Genomic DNA, 27,295 nt, shown 5'->3' on the forward strand with positions numbered 1-27,295 from the left:
TCCAGACAGCTAGCTAGACTATCTGTCCAATCTGGGTTTTCTGTTGCACAACTAAAACAACTTTTGGACATACACATGTTCCACCAAAAGAAATTCCTTCCCGAGGCTATTCTGCAGCGGCTCTGTGCGGTGCTTAGCGCCGCCCAAGACGATTGTGATTGGTTTAAAGAAATGCCAATAAACCAGAGCATGTTTTTCTCCTATCCCGGAACGCTGTGAGAACTAGCCAGACCCTCCTCCGCAGTGCTGTGGAGGAAGGTCTGGCAAATTGAGACTACATCAATGACAACAATATCCGCCAGCCAGCCAAGTGCCCTTAAGCAAGGCACTAGCAGCATCACAGCCATTTTCCATGCTTTAATCAGAGTTGATTTTTATGTGACAGGAGATGACGTGTTGATTGGAGTGTTATTTATTAAACCAGAGGTAACATAGCTCTGAGGCAGCTGCTCAAAATGATCTAAATGTGTTTTTTGTGTGTGGCATTTTCAGGCATTTATTTGACAGCTTAGACTTGAAAGGGGAGAGAGAGGGGGAATGACATGCAGAAAAGGGTCGCAGATCGGAATTGAACCTGTGGCTGCTGCGGCGAGTACATGGGGCACACGCTCTACCAGGTGAGTGTGTGTGCATATATATATATATATATATATACACAGCCAGTTTGGGGTTTGTGTTCATGTAAAGTGCCTACAGTAAATGTAGCCAAAAGCTCTTTTAAAGCTTATATACTGGTGTTGTACTGTGGAACTTGTGTTATTAATCTGTTTTTGTTGAATTTAGGTGTAGTTTTAAGATTTCAATCCTGTATGCTCAATGGCAATGATTTTGAAATCGAAGCCAGCGAGAGGTGAGGTAAATTCGTATACCCATCATCAACATTTTCTTGTTTGTCACATCAATGTCATTCTATTTCCTGTTTCCAGTACTGTCACATACAGTGTAGTCCTTTTGTGGAGCAAAAACACATTGTTCCCACTTTTCATTCACAGAGAACCAGTGGGCAGAATAACGTCCGATGATAATCCCTCTGGGGACAAAAGACGGAGGAGGGAGTGGAGGAAGTGGAAATTGGAAGAAGAAGGTGAGAGGTGAGAACTAGAGGCGAAGCCGCCGTAAGCTGTTGTTGATGGTCTGTGCAGTAAGTCATCTGCTGCCGTGACCTGGTCTGTCTGGGACAAGCTGGCTGTGTGCTTCAGCTGCAGTAGCCTAGGTCAATATGAAAGGTCCAGCACGGTCCAGTCTCATCCAATCACTCTATCATTTGTTACTGTATTCGCTCCTCAGCACTCTGAGAGGCAGCATTTACTGTAGTAGTAGAAGTCAGAGAGGCAACTTGGAGCAAGTGGTCACAAATCTGGCAGGTTGTGAATGAGTAGAAAGCTGTATTCAAAAATCACCTACTACAAACTGCAGACAACTGCAGTATGCAGTACCTACTGCATACTGCGTTCATCAGTAGTATCCTGCCGACTGTCACCTCAGACTGTGGAGCTTCTCAACTCAACTCCCTAAATTTTCATAAAAGTGCCCATATTTGAACTCTACATAGTTGATTTCTTGCAGAGAAAAGTCTCAGAAGTGAATTTAGTGATGAAATAGCAGACAAGTATTATAAAAAGTTTCCAGTTGTTGGCCACAACGGCAATCTGCAGTTGTTGTGATTGTTGCGTCGCTTTGCATTCTGGGATACAGTAGGCGAGATAGATTGATCTGAGGCATACTGGAGATTTTCTCCCAATCAGTACGACATCCGGGTATTTTTTGCCATACTGCAGATTTTGCTTTTGTTTGCATGTAGTGGATAACGTGTAAAGAGCAACGGCTTATATATTATCCCATTCTAGCACCATAAAGTCTCGTATTTCATCTGCTCTTTTATGTTTAATTTCTTATACTGCACTGTAACTTTTATTCTGTTTTATGTAAAGCACTTTGAATTGCCCTGTTGCTGAAATGTTCTATACAAATAAAGCTGCCTTGCATACTGCATACTACATGCTACATTGTGAACACTTTTGTACTTTTATATATTATCTGACTATTAACAAACACTGACAATCTCTCCACAAAGCACTGGACATTACTCTAAGAGGTTTCCCAGAATGCATTTCAGTAGCAAGAGAATGTTGCTGCGTTCCGATCCACAGTGTACATAAACAGTTCTCCCTACTCCCTGATAAGGGAATGTCGGTTAAGGGAACTTCACTCGACAAAATTCCTACATTCGGGACACCCTGCAACGTCACTAACGCAGATATCACTTCCTCTATGCGTTACCCTGGTAACGTGAACACCTTGGATACGTTGCTGCTACTGTGGAAATTTTACTGTACTGAACTGAAACATTGAAAAAAAAACTCATACCATTACAAAACATATTCTATTGAAATGAATGTAACTTGTGAATAAATGTGTTTTGATTAATTTAAAAGACGTACGCTGTTGCTTTTATGTGGCACAATGACCGATCTTGAGTGATCTTGCTTGTGAGCTCAGTTGTTCCCCACACAGTTCGCAGTTCCATTTGAACTGAGCATTTTTGCTCCCTACGATTTGGAATCTTACTTTACATGGCGGAATACCAGTCCTCTTCGCAGGGAACAAATAGGCGGTCGGAACGCACCCATGTTTTACAGTTACATTCTAGCCCATTATGTGGTTATAGATATTTGTAGCACTTTCTAACAAGGCACACTTTATAAAGGGTTTATATACTATCACTAATGGCTGTATTAATGGCTAAATATTTACTAATGCTTTATAGATCAATTAATTAATTATAAAAACTTTTGGGTTGCCAGTTTGGCTGGATCATCAAACTTTTTCTTTTTTCACATTTTGTCTGTTTAGCTCTTTAATTCATCAGGTAGAGCTTCCAATAGACAAGTTAAGTCCCTCCAAATTATTTTTTGATCCCATTTGATTTGAGTCATGAATTACACTAATGATGTTTTCAATTTAAAAGATAGTTTTGCAAGTCAAGAAATTCTCAGTTTGTCTTAAAACTGTTGAAGTACACTACCGGTCAAACGTTTTAGAACACCCCAAAATGCTGTGGTAGCCGTTTTGGTTCAGGGTGCCTTTCACTCTGTACAAATCACAGACCCTGGATCCAGCAAAACAGCCCCAGACCATCACGCTTCCTCCTCCATTTTTGATAGTTGATGTAACACACTAAGGAACCATCCTTTCGCCTACTCGACGGCGTACAAAAATCCTGCGTGATGAACCGAAGATTTAAAATTTTGATTCATCAGTCCAGAACACCTTCTTCCAGTCTTCAGTAGTCCATTGACGATGTTTCTTGGCCCAGGCAAGCCTCTTTTTCTTATTCTGACGTCTTAGCAATGGATTTCTTGCTGCAACTCGACCTATCAAACCTGCAGCTCGAAGTCTTCTCTTTACAGTTGAAACTGAGACTTGCTTATTACGACCACTATTAAGCTGTGCTTGAAGCTGTTGTCCTGTGAGCCGCCTATCACGCAAGCTGTTGACTCTCAGAAACTTGTCTTCTGATTCTGTTGTGGCTTTGGGTCTGCCAGACCTCTTCCTGTCAGAGTTTCCCCCAGTTTCTAAGTGCCTTTTGATGGTGAAGAATACTGTACTCACTGACACCTTGACGTTCTTTAATATTTCTCTATAGGAAAGACCAACATTCTTAAGTGTTATGATGGTCTGTCTCTCTTCCATTGTTAATTGCCTTTTTCCCGCCATTTCTATGGCAACACACTACTTTCTGCAGTATAATACTGTTCAAATAATGCTCAGGAGGGTACAGTACCACAGTGTGTTCCAACAATACTTTTATACAAACAGAGGGGTTGTAAGTAATCCAGACAAGTTGGAACACCTATGGGAATTGGTAGCACCAACTTTAAAAGCTTGATCCACCTCCATTGCTGCAGAACAGCTTTATGTTGTTAACCCATTTCTTGTTCCCTGAAAAAGGCCTTTTTGTAAAATACTGAAATGTACATTATTTTTCAGTTTTGGGTAACCTAGACTTTTTTTTTAACCTCAGGCAGTTCACTACTTACCTTTGTAGCATTTCAAGCTATTCATTGGACTTGAACTGCTAAAATTTCAATAAAAAACAAAAGAAATTGGGGTGTTCTAAAACTTTTGACCAGTAGTGTATATGACTGTGAAAATAAGTAATTAGAAAGACTACACACTACAAAGTTGCATTGGTGACGTCTCGCTGAAGCTACGGTGCTTCTTCTGTTTCGTACTGGGATGTGAAGTTGCTCACAGGATAAACAGATCTTGCTCATTCTTCTGCTTCTCCGCTGGATAACACACATCAGGCAAGATAATTTACATGTGTTGTGAAACATAGCTAAGCTGGCTAGCTTGCTAGCGAACAAGCCCAGCATTAAGCAAGGTGATGTAAATTGTGGAAGACGAGAGATGGGATACTGAGCGGTTTCACACAAAACTAAGTGTCATTACAACAAACCTATGACAAACTGTGACTTTCTTCACTTGCAAAATTATGGCTGAATTGAAACTGAATGAAAAGAATTAGTCTCTCTCCATTCACTACCGTAGGCTACATATTTTTTCCAGAAATAAGGACCCATAGGCAGGCAGCGCAACTACCCAGTGTCAGAGGGGTATGCAGCATCAATTTTGGCCCCCAAAAAAAACAACAACAAAACAAAACAACAACAAATAAGGTTTATTTTAAAGTATATCAGCCACTGTAGGCCTACCATAATTATAAATAATTAGATGTATATATATATATATATATATATATATATATACAAAAATGAACATTATTTTCATTACAATAAATAAATCATCATTGATGGCATTTGAGCATATGCGTTGCGGATGTTTAAATTTGAGTTCTGATTTGTTTACTACGTCCCCGCTGTCAGACATAGGCTAATTGTTATATTACCCACATGCACGGGGTTTTGATACAGAAATGCATTTTTCATTCGCAATGGCAAGATTAGCCTAATAGCATATAACAAAACATGTTCATTTTTTTTCAATTTGGCATTAGAAGCAACACTAACGTTAAAGTGCAAAATGAAACGAAAGTGAGGAGGACTCGGAGCTTGAACTGGACATTTAGTTTTGTGTGGTCTAATAGAACTCCTACTTGATGTCATCACTGGTCTCATCTCTACATGATGCCATCGCCAACCTCATGTCTGTCTCATTCACTCCTTGCCTGTGTTCTTCTCCACTAAGACATATTGTCAAACAAACATTATGTAATGTATTTTCCATATTAGTTTTTCCATATTAATAATATTAAGAAATGAATCTGTTGGTATCAAGTGGCTCCCCCTACACTTCCATCTAATGTTAGGCCTACCTGTTGCCTTCCCCTGTCTTTCCTGATCCACCATCCTCACACCTGAATGAAATGGACTCACTGTTAAATATAGCAGCCTAAATTCAATTCTTATCAGCGTAGTGATGGCATCTGATAAGACAAATATTATGCAGTAAGGTTGTGCTGCTGTTGAAATTACATTCACATTTTGGATTTTAAAAAGTACAAATATGGAGAGCCACTTAGCACAGACCTTTTAAAGAGAGAGAGAGAGAGAGAGAGAGAGAGAGAGAGAGAGAGAGAGAGAGAGAGAGAGAGATGTGACCCTGTAATTACAGCTTCCATGTCACCCAACAGATGTAACTATAGCCTGACAGCACAACTAACATGAACAGTTAATGATAAAAAAGAAAAATCTATTAATGATTCCATGGTAAACCAGAGTTATTGCATAAGTTATGTTTTCCAGCTTCTTGTCATTTATTGTGCATGCTACCTTATATTTACCAGTTGTTATTTTACCTTAATAATTAATTGCGATATGTCATGCATGGGATTGCTACTATAGGGTTTAACCAAAATCTAAATGTAGCTATCAGCAACATTGGCTTGAATTAAGCTAGCCGTAAACTCGCCCCGTCCCCCCGACATCTTCTATGTCAAAATTCTATGATGAAATCTTATGAGACAGGGTGCCTACTTTAGCCTGTTAGTCCTCTAAAATGTTATATAACATTGAGGAAATGTAGAAATTATTGAGAAATGCACAACAGCAGCTACATATAGAAAATACCCGCCCCCAAAAAAACATTGCTTTGTCGCCCCCATGGTGTTGCGCCCCTATGCGCCGCAGCGCATATCCACTTTTCGCGCCACTGCCCATAGGGTCCACCGGAAGGGGAGGGACTTCTCCTCTCCATTGAACACTTGACCTGACCTTTACATCAAGAAATGCCTCCCTATGTTTACCAGCTAGTCGCCAACATTGTGTGTATTTTGATGCTTGCCAGCATGCATCGGGTTTATCACAGCTTTTTTGCTGAAAACTGCTTGTGAACATGTTAAGAGACATGTTGAGATTTAACTTTTACAGAGGACCATACAACCAAAATAGTGAAAATGAGTTAACTTAACCTTATGCTAAAATGGTCCGTAAAGATGAGAGGAACCGCAGAGTTTGGTAATAATTGTCTGTGTTTTTCCCAAGTGAACCTTTTTACAATATCCCTTGCCATTCGATCCAATATTTCTAGAAACATTGATTAGTGCAGCTTTATAATTATAATCCTTTAGATTCCAGACCTTGTTGATTTTGTGCCACCTTTGGTTACCATAGTAACAGCAAATAATACCAACAAGTCCTCCAAAACATACAACATCATAGTTAGTTTATTGCTACCCTCTAATACAACAACAATAGGAGCGTTTTACATCCTTATATTTCTATACCAGAGAACATAATGGTTGCGGTTCTAAACACGTTAACGTTGTAAAACGGTCACAGTTTGGTTACGTTTAGGCACAAAAACTAGTTTAGGCAACAAAACATCTGATACATTTCTTTACTTCCGGTTATGCATGTGACAAAGAACTTGACATAGTTCCTTTTGTTTCATAAAGTAAAGAAAAACTTTTTGTTTACCGTTTATTTTTTAAATAGGACATGAATCCCAGTCTCTGGGTATGAAAGTCCTGTGTTTGTTTGACCCATCCACCACCCAAATCTCCCCAAACGTAATTTGGCACTCTTCGTCAGCTTACGGCCACTAGAGGGCGCTGCCACTATAAACATAAATGTGAGTCGTAATTGCTGCTTGAACAACTTAGAGGGCCGTTTTTCAGTAGAGGAAATAAAAAAATGCTGATAAATTAAATTGGGGTCTGATTTCATGAGACTATTATGGATTATAATTTAACCAGTTGTTATGATTGGAAGTTTAAAGTTTGGGGCCAGACTGGATGTCTGTTACAATATCTTTTCCCCTGCTGTCATAATGAGCAGGCTTCTCCAGAGCAGGCTGCCAAACTCTGTGTGGGGCTGCTTTCTGTAGCTGTGATTATGTCAATGTGTTTAATTGGGGCTGTCTTTTTTGCTGAAAAAGTGCCGTTGTAAAGTCAGGCAAGTGTTGTGTATGAGGTACAATAACCTTCCCTTTTACTGTCAAAATGACACCACTTAACACAGTTTGAAACTGTACACCTTTGAAATGAAATAACAAGTGTTGCACCAATGTTGCTGAGCAAACTATATGATACAATACAATATATGATATCTATCTATGTATATATATATATATATATATATATATATATATATATATATATATATATATATATATATATATATATATATACACAGTATATGTACATTATATATCCATTTTGACTGGTGTTTATTGGAATTCCATTTCTTGGTCAGTTTTGTAGCGTAATAGAGTCTGGGCCTCCTTGATGGCCACGTACATCACAATCTTGCCTGTGTCTCATCAAGGAGTGTTGCTGCCTTTTCACACTTCAGGTAAATTAATGAATTGCTGGCAAACTGCAAGACCAATTGAACTGCTGGATATTCAACTCAAGCTCCTGGTCCCCATAATGACAGCATAGAAAATTGCCAGTGCATTTACCCGTTAAGGTAGAAATAGAAGAGGGGCTTCTGGTTGTACAGAGAGGCCGTGCAGTCGACTCATCAAATTACTTTTAGCTGATCCAAACGTTGCTGTTATTAGATAAGATAACGTAACACTAATTTGTCTGTACTGCAAGTACAATAAATATAATGCTAAATTTCATATATGTCTCAGTCATTCTGTCCAATCAAGAGTAGTTTTACTCAAATGGGCACTAAATAAATGCACACTGCCAGCTCATTCTGAATAATCATTGTCTGATATTTTAAACTGTCCTCTTAGAGTAAAGCAGGAATTGATCTGTGAAAGTGATCTTTAGTTCTTTATACAAAGGGCCAAGTGCAGCTATCAATGGCAGCCACACAGACGACCAGAACTAAATGGAGGAGAAATTAGCCTCGCTAAATGAGACGATAATGAATTTGGTCATACCCTCCACACTTCACTGAGCACGTTGATTCATTGTAACTATTCAACAATATCTATCAGTCCATTCTCCATACTCTTTAACCGCTGGGAGCCTATCCCTCGACGCCTTAGGCAAAAGGCAGAGAAATATATTATTTATATTGTAGGGCCAATACATTCTGTCATTCTAGACAATTATATTCATGCACACTGTATGAGCAATTTAAAGCTGTCATTTCACTTGAGTCATGTCTGTGGACTGACATATGTGGAAAATATCAGAAAGGAAAGCGAAACTATACTCTATCATAATATCAGGAATGTTATTTATGTGACTCATTTGAACAAAACAATAACGTTTCTTTATTATTTCTTTCCCAATCTTTTTATAGTTTTTTTGCCCATTGCTAATCTGCTAAAGTGACACAGAGATCCTGGCTCCAAGGGTGTCCAAACAGTTTGACTTTATGTTTGAAATGAGATTATAAACTGTTGATATGAGGCCCCCTTTGACTTGAGTTTTGTGATAGGAACCTGGAGGTTGGTCAGGAACGTTAGGCGATTGAGATCATAAATAGTGTCGAATTTGAAAGGAGCGGAATAGATGGCCATTTGGAAGGTTAAACTTTGCTGATAAATCCAAAAAAGAATAGAAAACAACATCAGCATAGAGGTCGTTGATAGTTAGCAGGCCCTTGTTTGACCAGATCTGGAAAGCTGGGTCTGAGCAAGCAAGAATAAATTAATGGCTATGAAGGACTGGAGCCAAACCTGATGAAGTATGTAGGCCAAACTGTCTCCTAAACAGATTCCAGAATTTAACTGTATTTCTCAGTATCGGATTCAAAGATAATTGCTTAATTGGAGGTGGCAGTTGGGAGCAGACCACCGACAAAAGCAAGAGATGCGAGGAGGAAGTTTCTATATGGGCCCACTGAGGCTGATTGCTCTGAACTTTATTTGTGTTCCAGAATGGAAGTCTAGACCTAGGGAGTTGGAGGACTTTTCTCCTAATGCGTGCATGCCCACTGCACCATAAAAAAGTGTGTTAACTGGTCTAGAGAAGAGAAAAATGAAGTATGGAAATGTGTTGGAAGGCATAAAGAAACCTGGGCAGTACCACCATTTTCAACAGGTTGACCTTCCCTGTAACATCCTGACTGTATGTCCCTAAAGGGACACCGTAACCCCCGGGCAATATCCCTGTACTCTCGCGAGATTCAGTGTGTGATCAAGATGGCGGAATAAACAACACGTTCGTAACATCCAGTGTCCGTTCCAGTTATTAATATAAGCTAGTTTAGCCAGTGTGCAAACCAGTAAATATTACATGCCCCACTAGTGGAAGAGGGAGGGAGGACCATCTGGCAAAATCTGATTTACACCGATCTAAAAACGGGCTGAAATATTTGGCAAAAAGCTCTCTGAATGAGTTGGTGACAAGGATTCCCAGATATTTAAAACCTTCAGTAGCCCTTTAAGCAGAGGTGTCAAGTAACGAAGTACAAATACTTCGTTACCTTACTTAAGTAGAAATTTTGGGTATCTATACTTTACTGGAATAATTATTTTACAGCAGACTTTTTACTTCTACTCCTTACATTTTCACACAATTATCTGTACTTTCTACACCTTACATTTTAAAAATAGCCTTGTTACTCTTATTTCAGTTCGGCTTGTTTTCATTTTGGCTTTTCATTGTTAAAAAAAACAAACACAAAAAAGCACAAAACCCTATCCAGATAAATCGTGCCATCGGGATAGAGTGAATTTGATTGTGGTTGGATGAGAAGTATAAACATATACCATTCCGACACCCTATTGGTTTGTACGCGATCCATCGCACCTGCACATGACACAAATCACGTCACACTCCAGCAAGGAATTAACAGACGTATGTAGCCTAGTACAAAGATGTCTATGGCAGAGACTCAAGGGAACTCGAGCGAAATGTCTCAACCAAGCACTGGCAATTTTCTTGTCCAGATTTGTTATCTTACATCCGTTGCATTCACAGATTCCTGCAGCTAAACTTGGATGTACATTTACATTCCAAAAAAGGCTATTGATACCATGCCTTTTTGCACCATTACAATACTTATAGGCAACTAGTCATCATATCTTCCGCTCCATGAAACACATGTTAATGCTCAGTAGTACACGTATGGTTCTTTAATGTATTTGCATTGTACTAAAAATGCGTTCATTTTCAATGGGCATAAATGCGGCTGAAACAGGTGCATCCCAAACTTCTCAACATTAACATTTTAATATAACATTATACTCATTATGGCCTTTATAAAAATGTTTTTTGTGGAGGTGGGGTAGGGCACTGTAGGCCCCTGTGGCGTGGCCTAAGCTTTTGTCCTTAATGGCCTTTTTTTCCCCTTACATTACTTTTACTTTTATACTTTAAGTAGTTTTGAAACCAGTACTTTTACACTTTTACTTGAGTAAAAAGCTTGAGTTGATACTTCAACTTTTACAGAAGTCTTTTTAAACCCTAGTATCTATACTTCTACTTGAGTAATGAACGTGAATACTTTTGACACTTCTGCCTTTTTAGCGGGAAAGAGATCTTGAGGAAGCTGCTCAGCAGATCTATGGGTTGCGTAGTGCAAGAACAACACAGGAATGATTGTAGCAATGATGGAGCTGCAAAGAAAGATATCATCTGCAGCACAGTGCTCTATCCCCCCCTGATGAGATCCTGCAGATTTGCTCTATTTGACAAAAAATATTTCATGTAACTAATGGGGGCTCTTCAGCTCGCACAGGAGGTGGTGAATGAAATTAAGAAATTAAATATTAACTGGTGCCTAAACGGCAGTGAGAGATGGGTCATGCGAAGGATGGGTCGCAGTGGGTGAATCGACATTTTCAGAAATTCTGAAATACCTTTTCTCACCACAGCCAGAAAATGGTAATGATGCTGTCAGTGTGAATTGAATATTTAGTCTTTAATATATCAGGTTTTTGATCATATCTTTGTGTTGCATGGACACAGGTCAGGGGAAAGTAATGCCATTTTTACATCTAAATCTGCCTTTTCATTCTCACTTCCTCTAGTTCTAAAGGTTTAACTTAAGCTGAAAGAGAATTACAGGAATTATAGGCCATTATCACCTGACTTGATACGCTTCAGGCAAAATAGGTACAGCTTTATGTGTACGATTACGAATGAATGCAAACACATGGATGCACACACACACACACACACACCGTAGCTGATTTTAGAGTTGTTCCGTTACCAATACATTGGAAGGGCTGATATTGCCTTAACTGCTGATACAGACCAAACCGGCAATCAATTATTCTTCGCCGCTCTATAAAAGTAGCCTACAAAGCAAATGTTTCTGGTGTATGTTTGTCAGAGCTAGTAAGATGTCAGCAATTTAGCCACATTTGACACTGTAAAATCCCAACGGGTAAAACAGCAATGTGTACAGTATGCAAGGCTTCAGTTTTGAGGGGTGGCACCGGTGTTGCTTTTGCACGACAGTTTTATACTGTTACTGTACTATTTAACTTTGTAAATGTCTTTTTTACTAAATTGTGCACTTTTATTTTTTTAAAGGAATTATTATATATTCCTAGATGGTTTTATCCATGTACTTTTTCAGTTATGACTAGTCTTTCATTGTCAGACCTATCTCCACAGTGCTGTGGAGTAAGGTCTGGCTACATTACACATACATTCCAGGATTGGACAAAATGCTCTGTGTTGTTTACATTTCTTTAAACCAATCACAATCATCTTAGGGCGGTGCTAAGCTATACGGCTCTGCAAAATGGTCTCGACAAGGGACCTGTTTTGGTGAAACATTTACACCCTGCAAAAGAAAACGCCACATACAATATTAAATAAAGTTAACTGTTCACAATACAGTAATTAAGAATAAAATTAAGAACTCTTGTTACTAAGGCTGAGTTAGAGATGATAATTCATGCTTTCATTTCTTCACGTTTGGATTACTGCAACAGTCTTTTTATCTGTTTGAGTAAGAAGGAGCTTTACCGTCTCCAGGCTGTTCAGAACTCTGCTGCAAGGCTTTTAACTCACATTAACAAAAGAGCACACATCACGGCTGTTTTAGCAGCACTTCACTGGTTACCAGTCCAGTATAGAATTCAATTTAAAATCCTGGTCCTTACTTTTAGAGCCCTGCACGGTCAAGTCCCCCCTTACATCTCTGACTTGATACAGCTTCATACTCCCACCCGTAGTCTAAGGTCATTAGGTCAGAGGCTATTAGTGGTTCCCCGCACTCAGGTTAAAACTAGAGGGGATCAATCATTCCAAGTTGTGGCTCCTACGCTGTGGAATGTCTTGCCTCCCTCTCTACATTGTGTGAATTCTGTCGAATCTTTTAAAAAGCAAATGAAGACACTGCTGTTCAGCCAGGCTTTTAGTTAGTTTAGTTTTTCTATGGTTGTTTATGTTTTCTATTTGTATTTAAATGTTTTAATTTGTTGTATTGTATTAAATTTTATTGTGAAGCACTTTGTGATTTTTATCTATGAAAGGTGCTATACAAATAAACTTTACTTACTTACTTACTAACGTTAGCTATTTAAATTAGCTGGATACATGGTTAAACCTCATTTGCTCTTACCAGTGTGGTCATAAGCATATGTTTTTTATTGACAATCATTCTCCGAAAGAACCAAGCAAGCCGGACTTGTTGCACAGTCCAAATTTTCTTCATAACTTCACTCTTTCAGCGTTTAGCTTGCTATCTCGAAGTTGTTTGTTGTTTCCCGAAAGGAACGGAGTTTGAGAACGGCAACACAGAGAGCAGAAGGGAAGGGACATTCGACGGAACATCCGGCAGCGCCAGATGTGAGGCAATTATCCTGTAGACGCTGATCCAGACCAAATTATGACTGACTGTCAAACTAGATGATAAAAGAAAGCATTCATTCTCTGTATTTGTTCATGTTTTACAAAGGGTTTAACCTGAGCCAGGCCATACAACAATGATAGCAATCCACATCCATAAAGGGTTTGTAGTATACAGGTACTAAAATATATATACAATCTGTATATTTTTAACACACTTGGTATCAGATCCGTACGTAGTATCGGCCGATTCGCAAGTTCAGGTACCGTTTCGGTATCTGGAAGGAAAAAAATGGTATCGGTACATCTCTAGCTGCTGTAATACTGCAAATGTTCCCACTGTAGGACACATAACAGATTAACTTATCTTAAAACAATACACATATTCACGGACACAAATGCCCACACAGTATTATGGCGTTGTAGTGAATGTGACATACATAATTCACCTTATTTGTTAAGTGTGGTTCTACACACTGTTGATTATTAACGCAGCACCTTGTTCTTAGTATGGTTCTATATGCCATAGGTTCTACCTCCACCGCACGACCGCATATCACCCGCAGGCTAATGGGCTCTGTGAACGTTTTCACAGGTCGATGAAGGCTGCCCTGCGGGCCAGCCTTAAGGACAGCAACTGGGTCGACAAGCTCCCATGGGTGATGCTGGGCATCAGGACTGCGCCAAAGGAGGACCTTCAATCCTCTTCTGCGGAGCTTGTTTATGGACAGCCACTGCGGGTTCCAGGGGATTTTGTCCCTAGCACCACGGTTCCTTGGTCTGCTACACTCCAGCGGACTACTCTACTGGACAATGCAAGGCTTTTCGCACCTGTCCCCACTTCCCGTCACGGCCTCCCTCAGTCACACGTCCCCGCCAGGCTTCAGACGGCCGACTATGTTTTCATTCGCCAAGATGCCCACAGAGGACCGCTACGCCCGCCCTACGAGGGCCCATTCCACGTTTTGGAGTCAGGGGACAAACATTTTGTGGTGGACAGGGGCGGTAAAGCGGAGCGACTCTCCATTGACCATTATGTCATATCTCGCGAGTGCAATAAAACATAAAGGACAATTCCGGCGCAAAATTAACCTATGGGTTAATAACATATGTGTACCGAGTCAAACGTTCTCTGGGATTTGTTTTCATGCTAATCGAATGCGTCTCTAGCTTTAAAGGGGTGATAGAATGATTATATAGGGTATTTCACACTGTTCCGTATGGTCTCCTAATGGGGTATGTAACATTGGTTGGGCTGAAAATGGCCTGGTTGATATTTTATTGGCCCTTATGCATCCCTGTGTTTTGGCCCTATTTGTAACAAGAGCTTTTCTTCCAAATATGGTATGGTCATGAATATTTAGATGAGCTGCGCGCTGATTGGTTGAGCGACTTGCCATACGCAGACATTAGAGACGCGCACTGATTGGTTGAGCGAATCCCCAATACACATACATTAGAGAAGCGACAGAATCTCATATTCCAGACACTGCAATGTTTCATTACCAAATTCACTTCTGAGACTTTAAGCGAGACATCAACTATATAAAGCTGAAATATGGGCCGTTTTACAAAAAATGATGGCTAATTGCAAATTTGGTAAGACGTGTTGGACTTTAGGAGCTCCACACAGTCTGACGAGAAAGCGGCAGCCTGCTGGGCTCCATACCCAGCGCAAAGTCACCCTTTGTGTATACTGCACTACGGGGCTCCGCGGCCAGCTGCCGGCATAACTAATATATTTACGGTTTGAATTTCTTCACGCCACTTATAGAACATCATTCCCCAATGTCTTATAAAGCTAACCGTTGTGTCCGATTTGATTTTAAGGCATTTTTACGGACGCAAAGCGTCTTTGTAGGACCAGCAGCTGCTTGCTATATGTCCCATTCATTACAATGGGGAAATACCGCAGCTAGCTAGCTACACTGTCGCCATAACTAAATTATATTTACAGTTTGAATTTCGTCACGCCACTTATACAACATCATTCCCCAATGTCTTATAAAGCTAACCGTTGTGTCCGATTTGATTTTAAGGCATTTTTATGAACGCAAGGCGTCTTTGTAGGAAAGCAGCTGCTTGCTATATGTCCCATTCATTACAATGGGGAAATACCGCAGCTAGCTAGCTACACTTTCATCATAACTAAATTATATTTACAGTTTGAATTTCATCACGCCACTTATACAACATCATTCCCCAATGTCTTATAAAGCTAACCGTTGTGTCCGATTTGATATTAAGGCATTTTTATGAACGCAAGGCATCTTTGTAGGTGGAGCAGCTGCTTGCTATATGTCCCATTCATTACAATGGGGAAATATCGCAGCTTGCTCACTTTCGCATAACTAAAGTATATTTACAGTTTGAATTTCGTCACGGCATGAATATTATAGGTTCCTCAAGGTCTTACAAAGCTTAGCTAACACTTGTCTGATTTCGGATTTAAATTGAATGTATTTTTGTGAATGTCAGAGTTAGGAGGAGGCTAGCTAGCTCTCATTGATGGACTCCATCTCACCGCGGCTCTATCAATGAGACTCACGGACAAGAGGCGTTTATTTCCCCGATTGTTTGTTGAAATAACTCAACACACATACCCATTATAAGATTAACTGGAACCTGCGGGCTGCGGTAAAAGATTGCGGGCGTAACAAGCTCGCTGACACTGCGGTCAGGGCGGCGATGTAGCAACCCAGGCAGCACCAACACCGGCACTAAACTCCGACACACAGTCGGAGAAAATTTGGCAAATAGCCATCCATTTTCGGTAAAGGCGCCCCATATTTGAGCTTTATATGGTTGATTTCTCGCATAAAAAAGTTTCAGAAGTGAATTTTGTAATGGAATAACAGAGATCTGCGTGACCTAGCTAGATTCAGAAAACTACCTGATCTCAGGTCAGTTGTGTAGCCTATGTAAATGTTGGGGCGTGACCGTTCTCTTAATACACCCATGGGCTGACAAAGGTTCCGGTTTTTGGGAGGTTGACGTCAACTTCCAGCTTTGTTGGGATTCGCTCGTTTTCAGCGGCAGTTTCAAAATATGAGATTTTCATAGTAAAGGGGTGTCAATGGGATTTTGAGCTTCTATGTATGTCCTATTTACCCACCGAACTGTCGTTATTCAACTATGACAGGGTAAAATCGGTTTTGCATTCTATCACCCCTTTAAACAAGCTGCCGCAAACCGGTGGTTAGCTGCTAACACTAGCTTTCAGGGCAGATGGTAAATCACTATTTTATACCACCACTAACAAGGCTTCGTCATTTGACTGCTCATGACTGTTTTCCAAGATGGCAAGATGCAAACATGAACGCTACTGTCTTTATAATCTTTTTAATAAACAGTTTGTACACTTACAAAGTTCTCAATGCTTTGGTTTACATGTAGGGACCTTCATTACACCGTTGAAGTGTGGTGCTATTTTGAGCCTTGTTAGTGGTAGGACAGACAAGGCATGGCTTCAAACATTGGCAAGGATTTACGGACATTTCAAAAGCATCGCACTTATCCAAACAACAGAACAGATGAGACACATCCCAGAAGACTATGATGCTTGGCGCATCCCAGAAGCATGCGTGAAGCGGCTTTCCGAGTATCCAGTCAGTTTACCAAACCCCCCCCCAAATATCGTTTATGTCTCCTTTACAACACCATGGACAACAAGAGATTCATCTTTGAGGTGGAAAAACATAATACCACATCACAGATCTTTTTTTATCAGGACAACACCAGAAAATGGGAAGGCATGGAGGTTAATTGCAGGAGTGCTTGGAGTGGAAGGTAGATACTAGTTTAATAAACATGGGATTGTTCTCTGAAGTACTTGTAGTGTCAATATAATCTGTGAGTCGGGCAGCAAGGCGCGCCACTTCTGAGACGCTCCCAGTGTGGTATGGCGCGTGGCGGAGGACGGAACAAAACAGAGGCGCAGCCAGAACGCAACACATACGCACCCAGTGGAGAATCAGAGTAAACTAAGGAGGTTTGTGAGGGTGGGATCGCCTTGAAAGTGACTAATCATAGGAGGGCCCTGTGCTTCCTTGGTTTCCACTCCCCAAAATGGCAAAATTCAGTTTCATTCAAGCAAGCAGAGATCAACTTTGAGAGCAGAGTTTACCTGCTACAGCGTGTATGCAAAGCAGACGCTGGCGGGCGTGTGGTGGCTGCTCTGTGCGCGTGGTGCTTAGTCAATACACGCAGGTGCCATTCTTTCCCTCTACCTATGGTTTGTTTCACGCTCGCAGCTGCCTGTAACTCTCAATTGTTGAATTGGTGCGCGAAGAGCAGGGGTGCACGATTCGATTCACTATCGATTTTCAGGCTCAAGATTCGATTCAAAGTCGATTTTCAATTCAAAAATGATTCTCGATTAAAAAAACGATTCACAGTATGTACATGTAGTTACTTTTCCCATGTGATTGCAGTAGACATACAATAAAAAAAATGTTTTTATCAATTTTGAATCTGTAGAGCTTGAATCGCGATTCGAATGTGAATCGATTTTTTTGCACACCCCTAGCAAAGAGTAATATCAGCGCGTGTGGAATTATATAATTTGCTCATGAGCATGTTTTATTGCGCTCGCGAGATATGACATAAACCTGACGCCATACAGTATATACACACACCACATACAGACACATGCAGAAACACATGAACGAGCAACAGCAGACACAGACACACACACATATTTAGGCACTCACACACATGCACACAGCAGCCCAGTACTCTTTATGCAACTCATTTACATTCAGCTTAATTTTCATAAGGAGCTGTTACTATTGATGAATAGGGTTCCTTCACACATGAATGTTCATTGAGAGGAAACCTTAGATTTCAATATATCACCTTCCCAAACTCCATATATTCCCAGTAGAGTCGCTACAGTATAGAGTCTGTCATGGGCAGATAAAACCTAGCCTACAGTACAGTATGTACAATGATTGCCTGCTTTTAGCAAAGGATTTATTTCTACTCAGACTTGATCCAGAGGGCATTGAACCATTAACCTCGACTGTGTTGGTGGATTTTTCCACTCATTAAGCTAGACACAGCTCCCTTCAAGATATGACAATAAGAAGAGGTCCTCAGTGGGAGAAAGAAAGCTACACATTAGAGTTCTTTTTAATAGCAGTAAGATGCATTTCTCAATACTAAGTTTACTTTTACAAGACTCTCCACACAGTCCTCCAAATATCTGTGTGTTAGTAGGTTTACATACTATTGTAAAATCGGTTTAATTTACGCCAACGTTACACAAAATAACTATAAATCAAGATTACATTAGAACCTAGTATATGGCTGGACCATGTATGGTCGATGTGCTTAATTGTTACAGGGATAGTCAGCTGTGGTGTCTATAATGTGAATGTAGATTACATGTTCATCTGTAGCAGTGCTGAACATATTTTCATAGTTGTACGCAAAAGTCAATGAATAAGGATAATCATTTTATTTAAAGCTACACTGTGTAAGAATTTCTCCCATCTAGCGGTGAAATTGTATATGACAACCTTTGGTCTTGTTGCTTTGCCTGTCGCGTTGTACTTTTAATTCTCTTTTTCGCTTCACTGGCGAGTAATCTCCCCCTGGCATTCGTCACAGTGCCACTAGGTGTAAGAGGGCGAAATGCGGAGGTATGTCCCTCTTTGGCTAACATATTTTAAAGATGGAGGCGCTACATGGCTGCCGTCATTTGAGCGACTCGCTAGTATGTATTCTGAATGATTCTAAATGGCAGATTCTACGCTTACGAGAATACTTTGATTACTTGGAGGAAGTAATTACACAGGAACGAGCACATATTTTTGAAAGAACAAAAGTTTTTTTTGCTAAGAATCAACTCACAATGTAGGTTTAAGGATGGGTACCGAAACCTGGTATTAAACGAGCCCCCAAGCTAAATCGTAGTATGCATCATCACCCTGTAGCCTTTCCGCTGCTCTGGATTAGGGCAGAGCTCCACCACATACACACATAAACATACACACATACATACGCACGGAGCGAAGTCAGCGGACAGCAGATCAGAGGCGCCGCAGAGGAAACAACTACTCGTCATAATACGTGTCCATTGTCAGCGTCATTTCCACACTTCTCATTAATTTCTATGGGAGTGACCGTGCAATGCATTTTGGTAGTGTTCACTTTGGAGAAGAAGTTGAATCCAGGCAACTTTATGCAAATTAGGAGCGGGCAGCTAGGCTCGACGCCTCTCAAAAGCTAACGGAAAGTCCAGTCCTATTTTTAAAATCAAGGGCAACTGGACTTCGTTAAAGGTGCTTCGAAAACCTTTTGTCTCTCATTCGAGAGACTTCTTCAGTTCCAACTGAACGGTAAGGAACCCCAGCATTTAATCTCTGTGGTGTCGTTCTCAAGAGGATCACAACTGAAAAGGTCTCTCAGATGAGTGCAGAACGTCTTCGAAGTACCTTTAACCAAGTCTAGCTGCAATTGATTTGAACCCTTCCTTGGATAACTATGACCTGAATGACTGAGAACCTTCACGGACATAAAAAGCCAATACTTTATCTGATCGGGGATGGTGTTTAACAATAAAAAACTACAACTCTCATAATTCCACGCCACTTCCCAACGTCATTAAAAGTAATTGTTTCCTTGTGCTACTTTCAGATGGTTCTATTTTAAAGATTTCTCATTTCTTCATAATGTGTAGGCCTACTCCTTTGTTATTTGAGTAGTTTATCTTTCGCCAACCACTGAAACGCTGCCCGCTTCCTCTGCGCCCATGTTGAGCAATTGTGCTGTTGCAGCGATTGTCTATTTTTGTCCGCGAGGCACGAGCAAATCTTGCAAGAAAATACTGATAACCTATTATAAACAACATAGAAACTATATTAAATCTGATCTGCTTCTGATAAATGATAAAATATGCATCCCCTACTTGCCAACCTTTGATTTCCCTGCCCCTCTCCCTGCTGTTCTCCTGGAGTTTCAAATTTGCTGAAATTTTACATGATGAAATATCCAAACCTGACCATCCACTATATTTATTTAGAAATTGCCTCTTGTCACTGCAGTTTGTGATTTCCGCCCCCCAAAAAAAAAAACTACACAGGCCTACTTGTTTCACACATTAATTTTTATCTGAAGAGAGAGCAACAGAGAGGAGCAGGCACACACACACACACACACACACACACACACCACATATATGAGACAGTGTGTGTGTGTGTGTGCGTGCGTCTCTAGAGTACCTTATGAGGCTATACGTGTGTGAACTTGTTTGAGGAGTTCACAGACACACACAGACACACAGACTGCCCTGCTCGTGCAATAAAACTCAACCGTATATTCAGGAAGTTAATCAGCTGATTGATGGGCAGGGTAAAAGCCTGTGTCCTGCCAATACAGTTTGGAAGGACATTCGGGGAACAGCAACACTGAGGTCATCACACTCATTTTGACCATTGCCGGAACTTCATAAATCAGTGACAAACCGATCAGCGACAAAGCAACAGAGTTTTGAGGTTGTAGGGCTGGCTCCAGGCCCTGCCGGAACAAAGTCCAGCCAAAAAAAAATTTAAATAGAAATCTATCAACTCCCATCGGGACATACAACAATGAGCGCTTATTTTTATTCCTTGAAAACCTCTAAGACTTGTACCAGGTGAGGAAAGCAGGCAGATGAGGTGAAATCCAGAACACTTTATACAAACTGTATATTGTATGGGACTAGGCACGTGCACACATAGACATCAAACGGGGCTTGAGCACCTGCCCTTTTGCGTCCTCGAGAAAAAGTGCCCTTTATTCTGCAGTACTTTTTTTTATTATATATATATATATATATATATATATATTCCTGTTTGCGCACAGTTTCCCTGTCAAACATATATATTTATTGAATAAAAACATCTAAATATCAGGTCGGGAGATGAGTTTGTCGAGGTCCGACCCCCTCCCTCCCTCTCCCTCCGCGTCCCCTCGCAGCAGCGGCATACGGTCAGACACAGAGGGGCAGGCAGGAGCAGCTCCTACCCCAGCTGTGTTTTTCTTGGCTTGTGTGGAGGGGAGTAGTGACGATGAACCAAAAGAATAGGCCATCAGTGCCTCAAGTTTACAGCTAATTACCCAAAAGACAAAAAAACAAAAACAAATATAGTTAACTTGTGTCTCGGATGAGCACCTTTAACAAAGTCCAGTTGCCCTTGATTTATAGGCGTTGTTTTCACGGCTGGGATCGCCCCACTTCCCAGCATTGCAGGCTAATGGGCTTGCCACCAGTCGTTATCAGTCTGTCTTCACTGACTACTGTCAAGCAAAGAAAAGAGGCTACACCCTCATACAGGCCCGATGGCTGCACCTGATTGGACGAATGCATCACATAGGGCTGTCTGCTCCTACATTTCAAAACAGACTATAATGACGGCTGGTTTGGAAAACAATCCCCTTATTTTACGAAAATAGTTCACCGAAATGTGTTTCTGAAAACATTTTCTGCGAGAATCTACGCACGATCTACTAGCAAATGTAATAAGTTAGCTAAGGTTAAGCTAAGGCATCATGGCCCTACAGACTAATGTATGTATACTTAGTAGAGACACTAGAGGTGAATACAGTACAATTTGTGTCTAATGTCATCACAATCTCTACATTGATATGCAAATTAGGCGTTAACTAATTAAAATGCGCTCTTTTGCACATATTTGACAAGGCACTGCAGGTGAATAAGTGAAACTGAATTTTTAAACTAAACATTTCACCACAGAACTTCCCCAGTTAATGACTTCCATCAACAGTTTATTTTTTTTTCATGAAATGTTATGTTTAAATATGCACATTAGCTTGTTTGGTTCATTTAAAAGAAATCTACAGGGTTACAGGTCTAAAACAAACATCTAAATGTGTATTTTGGAAGTTTTCTTGCCATTAAACAAAGACATGGAAGCAAAATTGACCAAAACCTCTAAATTGACCAATACATGAAAAATAGCAGCAACAGTTGGTGCCCTATGAATATTTTGTTCAAAGAGCACTCTTTAACTCTAATCTCTGACCTGAGAAGAGTAAAAAAATAAAAGTAAACGGTGCACCACCTGTGGCGAATTAAGGATAGACCAACATCCTCTTACATATCAGTAATTTGCTCTAAAATATTGCTATAGGACTGTAAGAGGGCAAAGGGGAATTCAACAGAATTCCACAGAATTTGGTGTTTAGTCGCAACCACTGCAACATAACATATTAGGGCTGCAACTATTGATTAATTTTCACTGCCGAATAAGCTGTCGATTATTTTGTCTATTAATCGATTAGTTGTTTGGTCTATAAAATGTCAGAAAATGTCAATCAATGTTTCCCAAAGCCTGGGATTGTGTCCTCAAATGTCTTGTTTTGTCCACAACTCAAGGATATTTCATTAAATGTGTCCGGATTGGCTCAGTGGGTAGAGCAGGCGCACATATACATGGAGGTTTATGCCTCGAGGCAGAGGTTCAGCGTTCGAGTCCGACCTGTGACGATTTCCTGCATGTCTTCACCTAACTGTCCTGTCAATTAAAGGCGGAAAAGCCCAAAAAATTATCTTAAAATAACAAGGATATTTCATTTAATGGCATAGAGGGGTGAAGAAACTAGAAAATATTCACATCTAAAGAAGCTGGAGTCAGAATCTTTTTACTTTTCTTTTAATAAAAAAAATGACTCAACCCAATTCATCTTTGCAGCTCTACACACTCTTCATTTATTTTGCTTTGAATGATTTAGGAGAAAATGGTGAAGACTTTTGATCAATCATGAATGGGTAATGGTTACATTGTGCGCTTTTAAAGCAGGACAGTGAAACCCGCAGCTTACCTGTCCAGAGCGATGGCAGTCATTGAGTAGATGCTGGCAAACACAGCAGCGATCGGAAAGAAGTTGTGGAAGCGGCAGTAGACCAATCCGAAGTACCAATCGTTGTGCACGGCGTAGGTGAAGTTGATCACGGTGTTGAAGGCGGACATGAAGGTTTCGGCGAACGCCAGGTTCAGCAGGAAATAATTGGTGACGGTCCTCATGCGTTTATGCGCAATAATAATCCAGATCACCGTAAGGTTGCCTACCACGGACACGATCACTATACAGCTGTACGCAATGCCCCAGAGCACAATTCTCCAGACTGGCTGCACAAACTGGTTCCAGTTCACGGTCCCGTTACTGGTGTCGTTGGAGCTGCTGGTCCAATTTGACGCATAGGTGATATTGAACAAAGCATCCATTTTGCTGTTTAAGACCAAAAGTCACACTTAAACTACCGAGCATGAACCAAATTCATTGCATGACAACGTCAAATATCCCAGTGTCAAATGTAAAGTGAACAATAGAAAGTTTCAGAAAAGCTTGACCGCCGCACGCACTGTTGAGTCTGCAGTTCACTTAAAGACTCCGCTGTCTCGAAGAGAATACAACATGGAGTTCAGTGTAAGTAATTCACGTGGACTTCACAGTGACAATCTATTACTATCTATTAGCCTATACTCTTGAACATTTTTCGCTGTGCGTAAAAACGAAAACGCGCCTCTGACGCGCATTGCAGTATCCGAACAAGTCTGCGTTCCTCTCACTGGTCACACATATCTGAGCTCTCTGCTCCGTCCTCCTGTCTCCCTCAGCCGCTCCCAGCTCTCTCTGCTCAAACCCAGCGGCTGCACACCGGCTTATGTAGCGAGCCGCTGCGCACCCGTCCAATAGGCAGTCTTTATAATTATGATTACAAGTTATTAATTCCATCCGACTCACACCGCACGGGGAAGCCAAAAGGATTACCATGCCTAAATATGCCTCTTATCTGATTAAAAATTCCTTTGGAGGCGATAACAAACAGCACGCAAGCAGGACACTGGCTGAACGAATTCAGGCACATTAGTAATAATACTAATACTGTATTAATACTAATGTTAATAATAATAATAATAATTAATAATAACAATACACAAGTTGTAATAATTGTCGTAGTTGTGTAGTAGCAGTGGCATCAGTGATGACATTCATTTTGAATAGATTATCTCAAAATACACTTTAAGAAATCCGTTTTTTTACTGAATGTGATTTGTATGGAAGAGGATTAGGGCCAATGTAGTCTATATCCACGACTTTCCACTTCCGGGATCGCTCTGTTCTCTTTTCGGCAGAGATGTATAGTAACAAAGTAGAACTACTTCACTACTGTACTTAAGTACTAAAAGGCTGTATCTGTATTCTACTGGAGTTTTCTCTTCTCTTTTTTTTCCTCCTACTTCCAATTTTACTTCAGTACATTTTTTTCGATGAGTTTAATACTTTTACTCCGATACATTTTGTTATCTGCTGCATCGTTACTCGTTACAATTATAAAAAATGTTACGAATCATAAAAAATGTTACGAATCATTCCATACCCACATTATCGCTGCCAGAGCGGTATATGGCTCTGTCCCCAGGTTTGATGATGCTGGCTCATCATTGAGCGAATCAAGCGATCAAGCTGTCTTATAAGAAGACCACGCGTGCTCCCAGACTTCAAAAATTCACCGTCGAATTTGAAGAAACAAATCAAAGTAAGCTACAAATATAATACACAAATGGCACACCAGCTTGAGCTATCAGTAAGCACTAGCTAACTAGCTACCCGCGGTTCATGACATGCTGCGGTGTTGTACATTCCTGTGCTTGTACTGCTGCTACAGCCAAAGGAATTGTGAGTGTCCTTTAGGCTAAACATTTCAAATAATATAAACAATATGATATTCAAACTTTTGACCGCTTTCTTTAATAACTACATAACACAATACTTGTACTTTTACTTTCAGTACTTGAGTAGTACATTTTAAAATAAACTACTTGCTATACTTAAGTACAAAAAATGTTGAATACTTTAGTACTTCCACTTAAATGTGGTGCTTAAAGAGCACTTCAACTTCTACTCAAGTTACTTTTTTGATAGAGTACTTTTACTCAAGTCTGAGTCTCTAGTACTTTATACATTTCTGTTTTTCGGCCGGATGTCCGTTACCTTCCGCTTTCTTTGTGTTGGAATTTTACACTGTGGTGGATTTCTGAGGACTATGGTTAACTGCTCCTCAGATCTCTGCAGGGTAAATCCAGACAGCTAGCTAGACTAGACTGCTGCACGACTAAAACTACTTTTAAATGTACACGTTCCACCAAAACAAGTTCCTTCCCGAGGCTATTCTGCACAGGCACAGTGGCTCTGTCTGTGGCTTAGCACCACCCACGACAATTGTGATTGGTTTAAAGAAATGCCAATAAACCAGAGCATGTTTTTCTCCCATCCCGGAATGCTGTGTGGACTAGCCAGACCCTCCTCCGCAGCGCTGTGGAGGAAGGTCTGGCAAAGCGAGACTAGGGCCAATGTGAAATATTTATTCAGAGTTCTGAGTTTAAAGTTAGAATTGTGAGCTAAAAGTCAGAATTGTGAGAACAAAGTCAGTATTCTGACTTCAAACTCTGAGATTAAAGAGTTCTGACTTTATTTTCAAAATTCTCAGAGTTTAAACTCAGAATTCTGAAATGATTCTTACAATTCCGACTTTAAACTCAGAACGCAAATACATTTTTCACATTGGCCCAGATGTTTTGAGGTGTTGTTTCAGTGTCCCTGTCCTCCCACTCACTGTCCCCTCTTGTGGACTCATTCTGGATTGTGTATTTGGAGATCAGCTGCTTTATAGGGTGTGAACATACTGAAGACAAAGTTCAAATTGCAGGAATGGAACATGCTTCAGAAGGCTTCTTTACACATTTCACACTGTTGTTATAATTCTCTCTGTAATGTAATATTTCAATAGCCTACTGACTTGGACTTATGAGAATAAAAGAAAAAAACATAATGTAAAGACACACTTTAATAGTATATTATACATTTTTACTGATCCACTAGAAAATAAATTCTTTATAAGGGAGGGCAGTCTAGGATATTTTCTTTAGGAACCAGCACTCTTTTATTGTTTACAATACCAAGCTTTATATATTCGATCAGAGCCCAGAGCCTTTTTCCTGGCTCTATTTTTCATGTCTGCAATTGCAGGAGTCTACCCAAAAGAACAATGTGAGAGGATGATTGAGCTCATTGAGGGCTACTTCCAGGCTTGCTACTGGACTCTTGACGACAGTGAAACCTTAACTCACAGCCCTTCTCCGTGTGATTTTGGAGTAAAGGAGCTGTTATAGCCACAGGTTTTGTTACTGTAAATCTGAGAGGTGTGATAGATATTTTTGTATAATATCGCTCTGGGGTCTAAGCCATTTTTTCCAATATTTGGTTCCCCTGGTCTCCTTCTGTCATAATGCTTGAAAAACCTCAGCCCTGTTGTGCACAATGAAGTTATAGACATCATTTATTTTAGGGAAAACCTGGGCTATCAGGATATGTATATGCTACAGGGATGTCACATGATTGAATAAATCATCATATGACTATTACAGTTTTTTCACCGAGCAACAGTAACTGGACGTTTGAGCCATTTATCCATGCTTGCTAGCTAGCCAACGTTATTTGGTTAGCGACATGTGCGTCACGTGTAGTGACCTTCACAGAATAGTATAACAGTTGAAACCTGCCAGGGGGGAACTAGTTGTGTCTCGCACGTACCATTTTACCAATGGGTTTTTAAAATAACTTCGGATATTTTATTATCATTTTGGAAATAAATTGTAATTCCCAATAATCCCCAATCTTTCCACGTACCATGTCTAAGATATTTTTGCAAGTCAAAAAAGCCTCACTTTGTCATAAAACTGTTGAAGTATTAGACTTTGAAAATACTTAATTAGAAAGACTACTCACCCTGAAGTTGCGTCAGTGACGTCTCGCTGAAGCGACGGTGTGTGTTTCGTGATGTAGAGTTACTCACACAAGCAACCGATTTTGGTCGTTCTTTCGCTTTTCGGGTGATAGTCTCGCACTGCCAGACCTTCCTCCTAAGCGCCTCACGGAGCAACAGTGCCTCGGGAAGGAACTTGTTTTGGTGGAACATGTGTACGTTCAAAGGTTGTTTTAGTCGTGCAACAAAAAAACTCAGATTGGACAGATAGTCTAGCTAGCTGTCTGGATTTACCCTGCAGAGATCTGAGGAGCAGTTAACCATAGTCCTCATAAATCAAC

At 40.4% G+C, this 27,295-nt stretch overlaps 1 protein-coding gene across 1 annotated transcript in view; it reads right to left on the reverse strand.

The window, feature by feature from the left end:
• tacr1a (tachykinin receptor 1a) overlaps positions 1-23,807 on the reverse strand; it is an 84,041-nt gene extending 60,234 nt beyond the window's left edge. The window contains exon 1 of the mRNA XM_039804237.1: positions 23,009-23,807. Within this exon, the coding sequence (XP_039660171.1) occupies positions 23,009-23,412 (404 nt within the window). The 5' untranslated portion in view covers positions 23,413-23,807. The remainder of the gene's footprint in view (positions 1-23,008) is intronic.
• Between the last annotated feature and the right edge of the window lie 3,488 nt (positions 23,808-27,295).

The sequence above is a fragment of the Perca fluviatilis genome, chromosome 6, assembly GCF_010015445.1.
Source record: "Perca fluviatilis chromosome 6, GENO_Pfluv_1.0, whole genome shotgun sequence".
NCBI classification, from domain to species: Eukaryota; Metazoa; Chordata; class Actinopteri; order Perciformes; family Percidae; genus Perca; species Perca fluviatilis.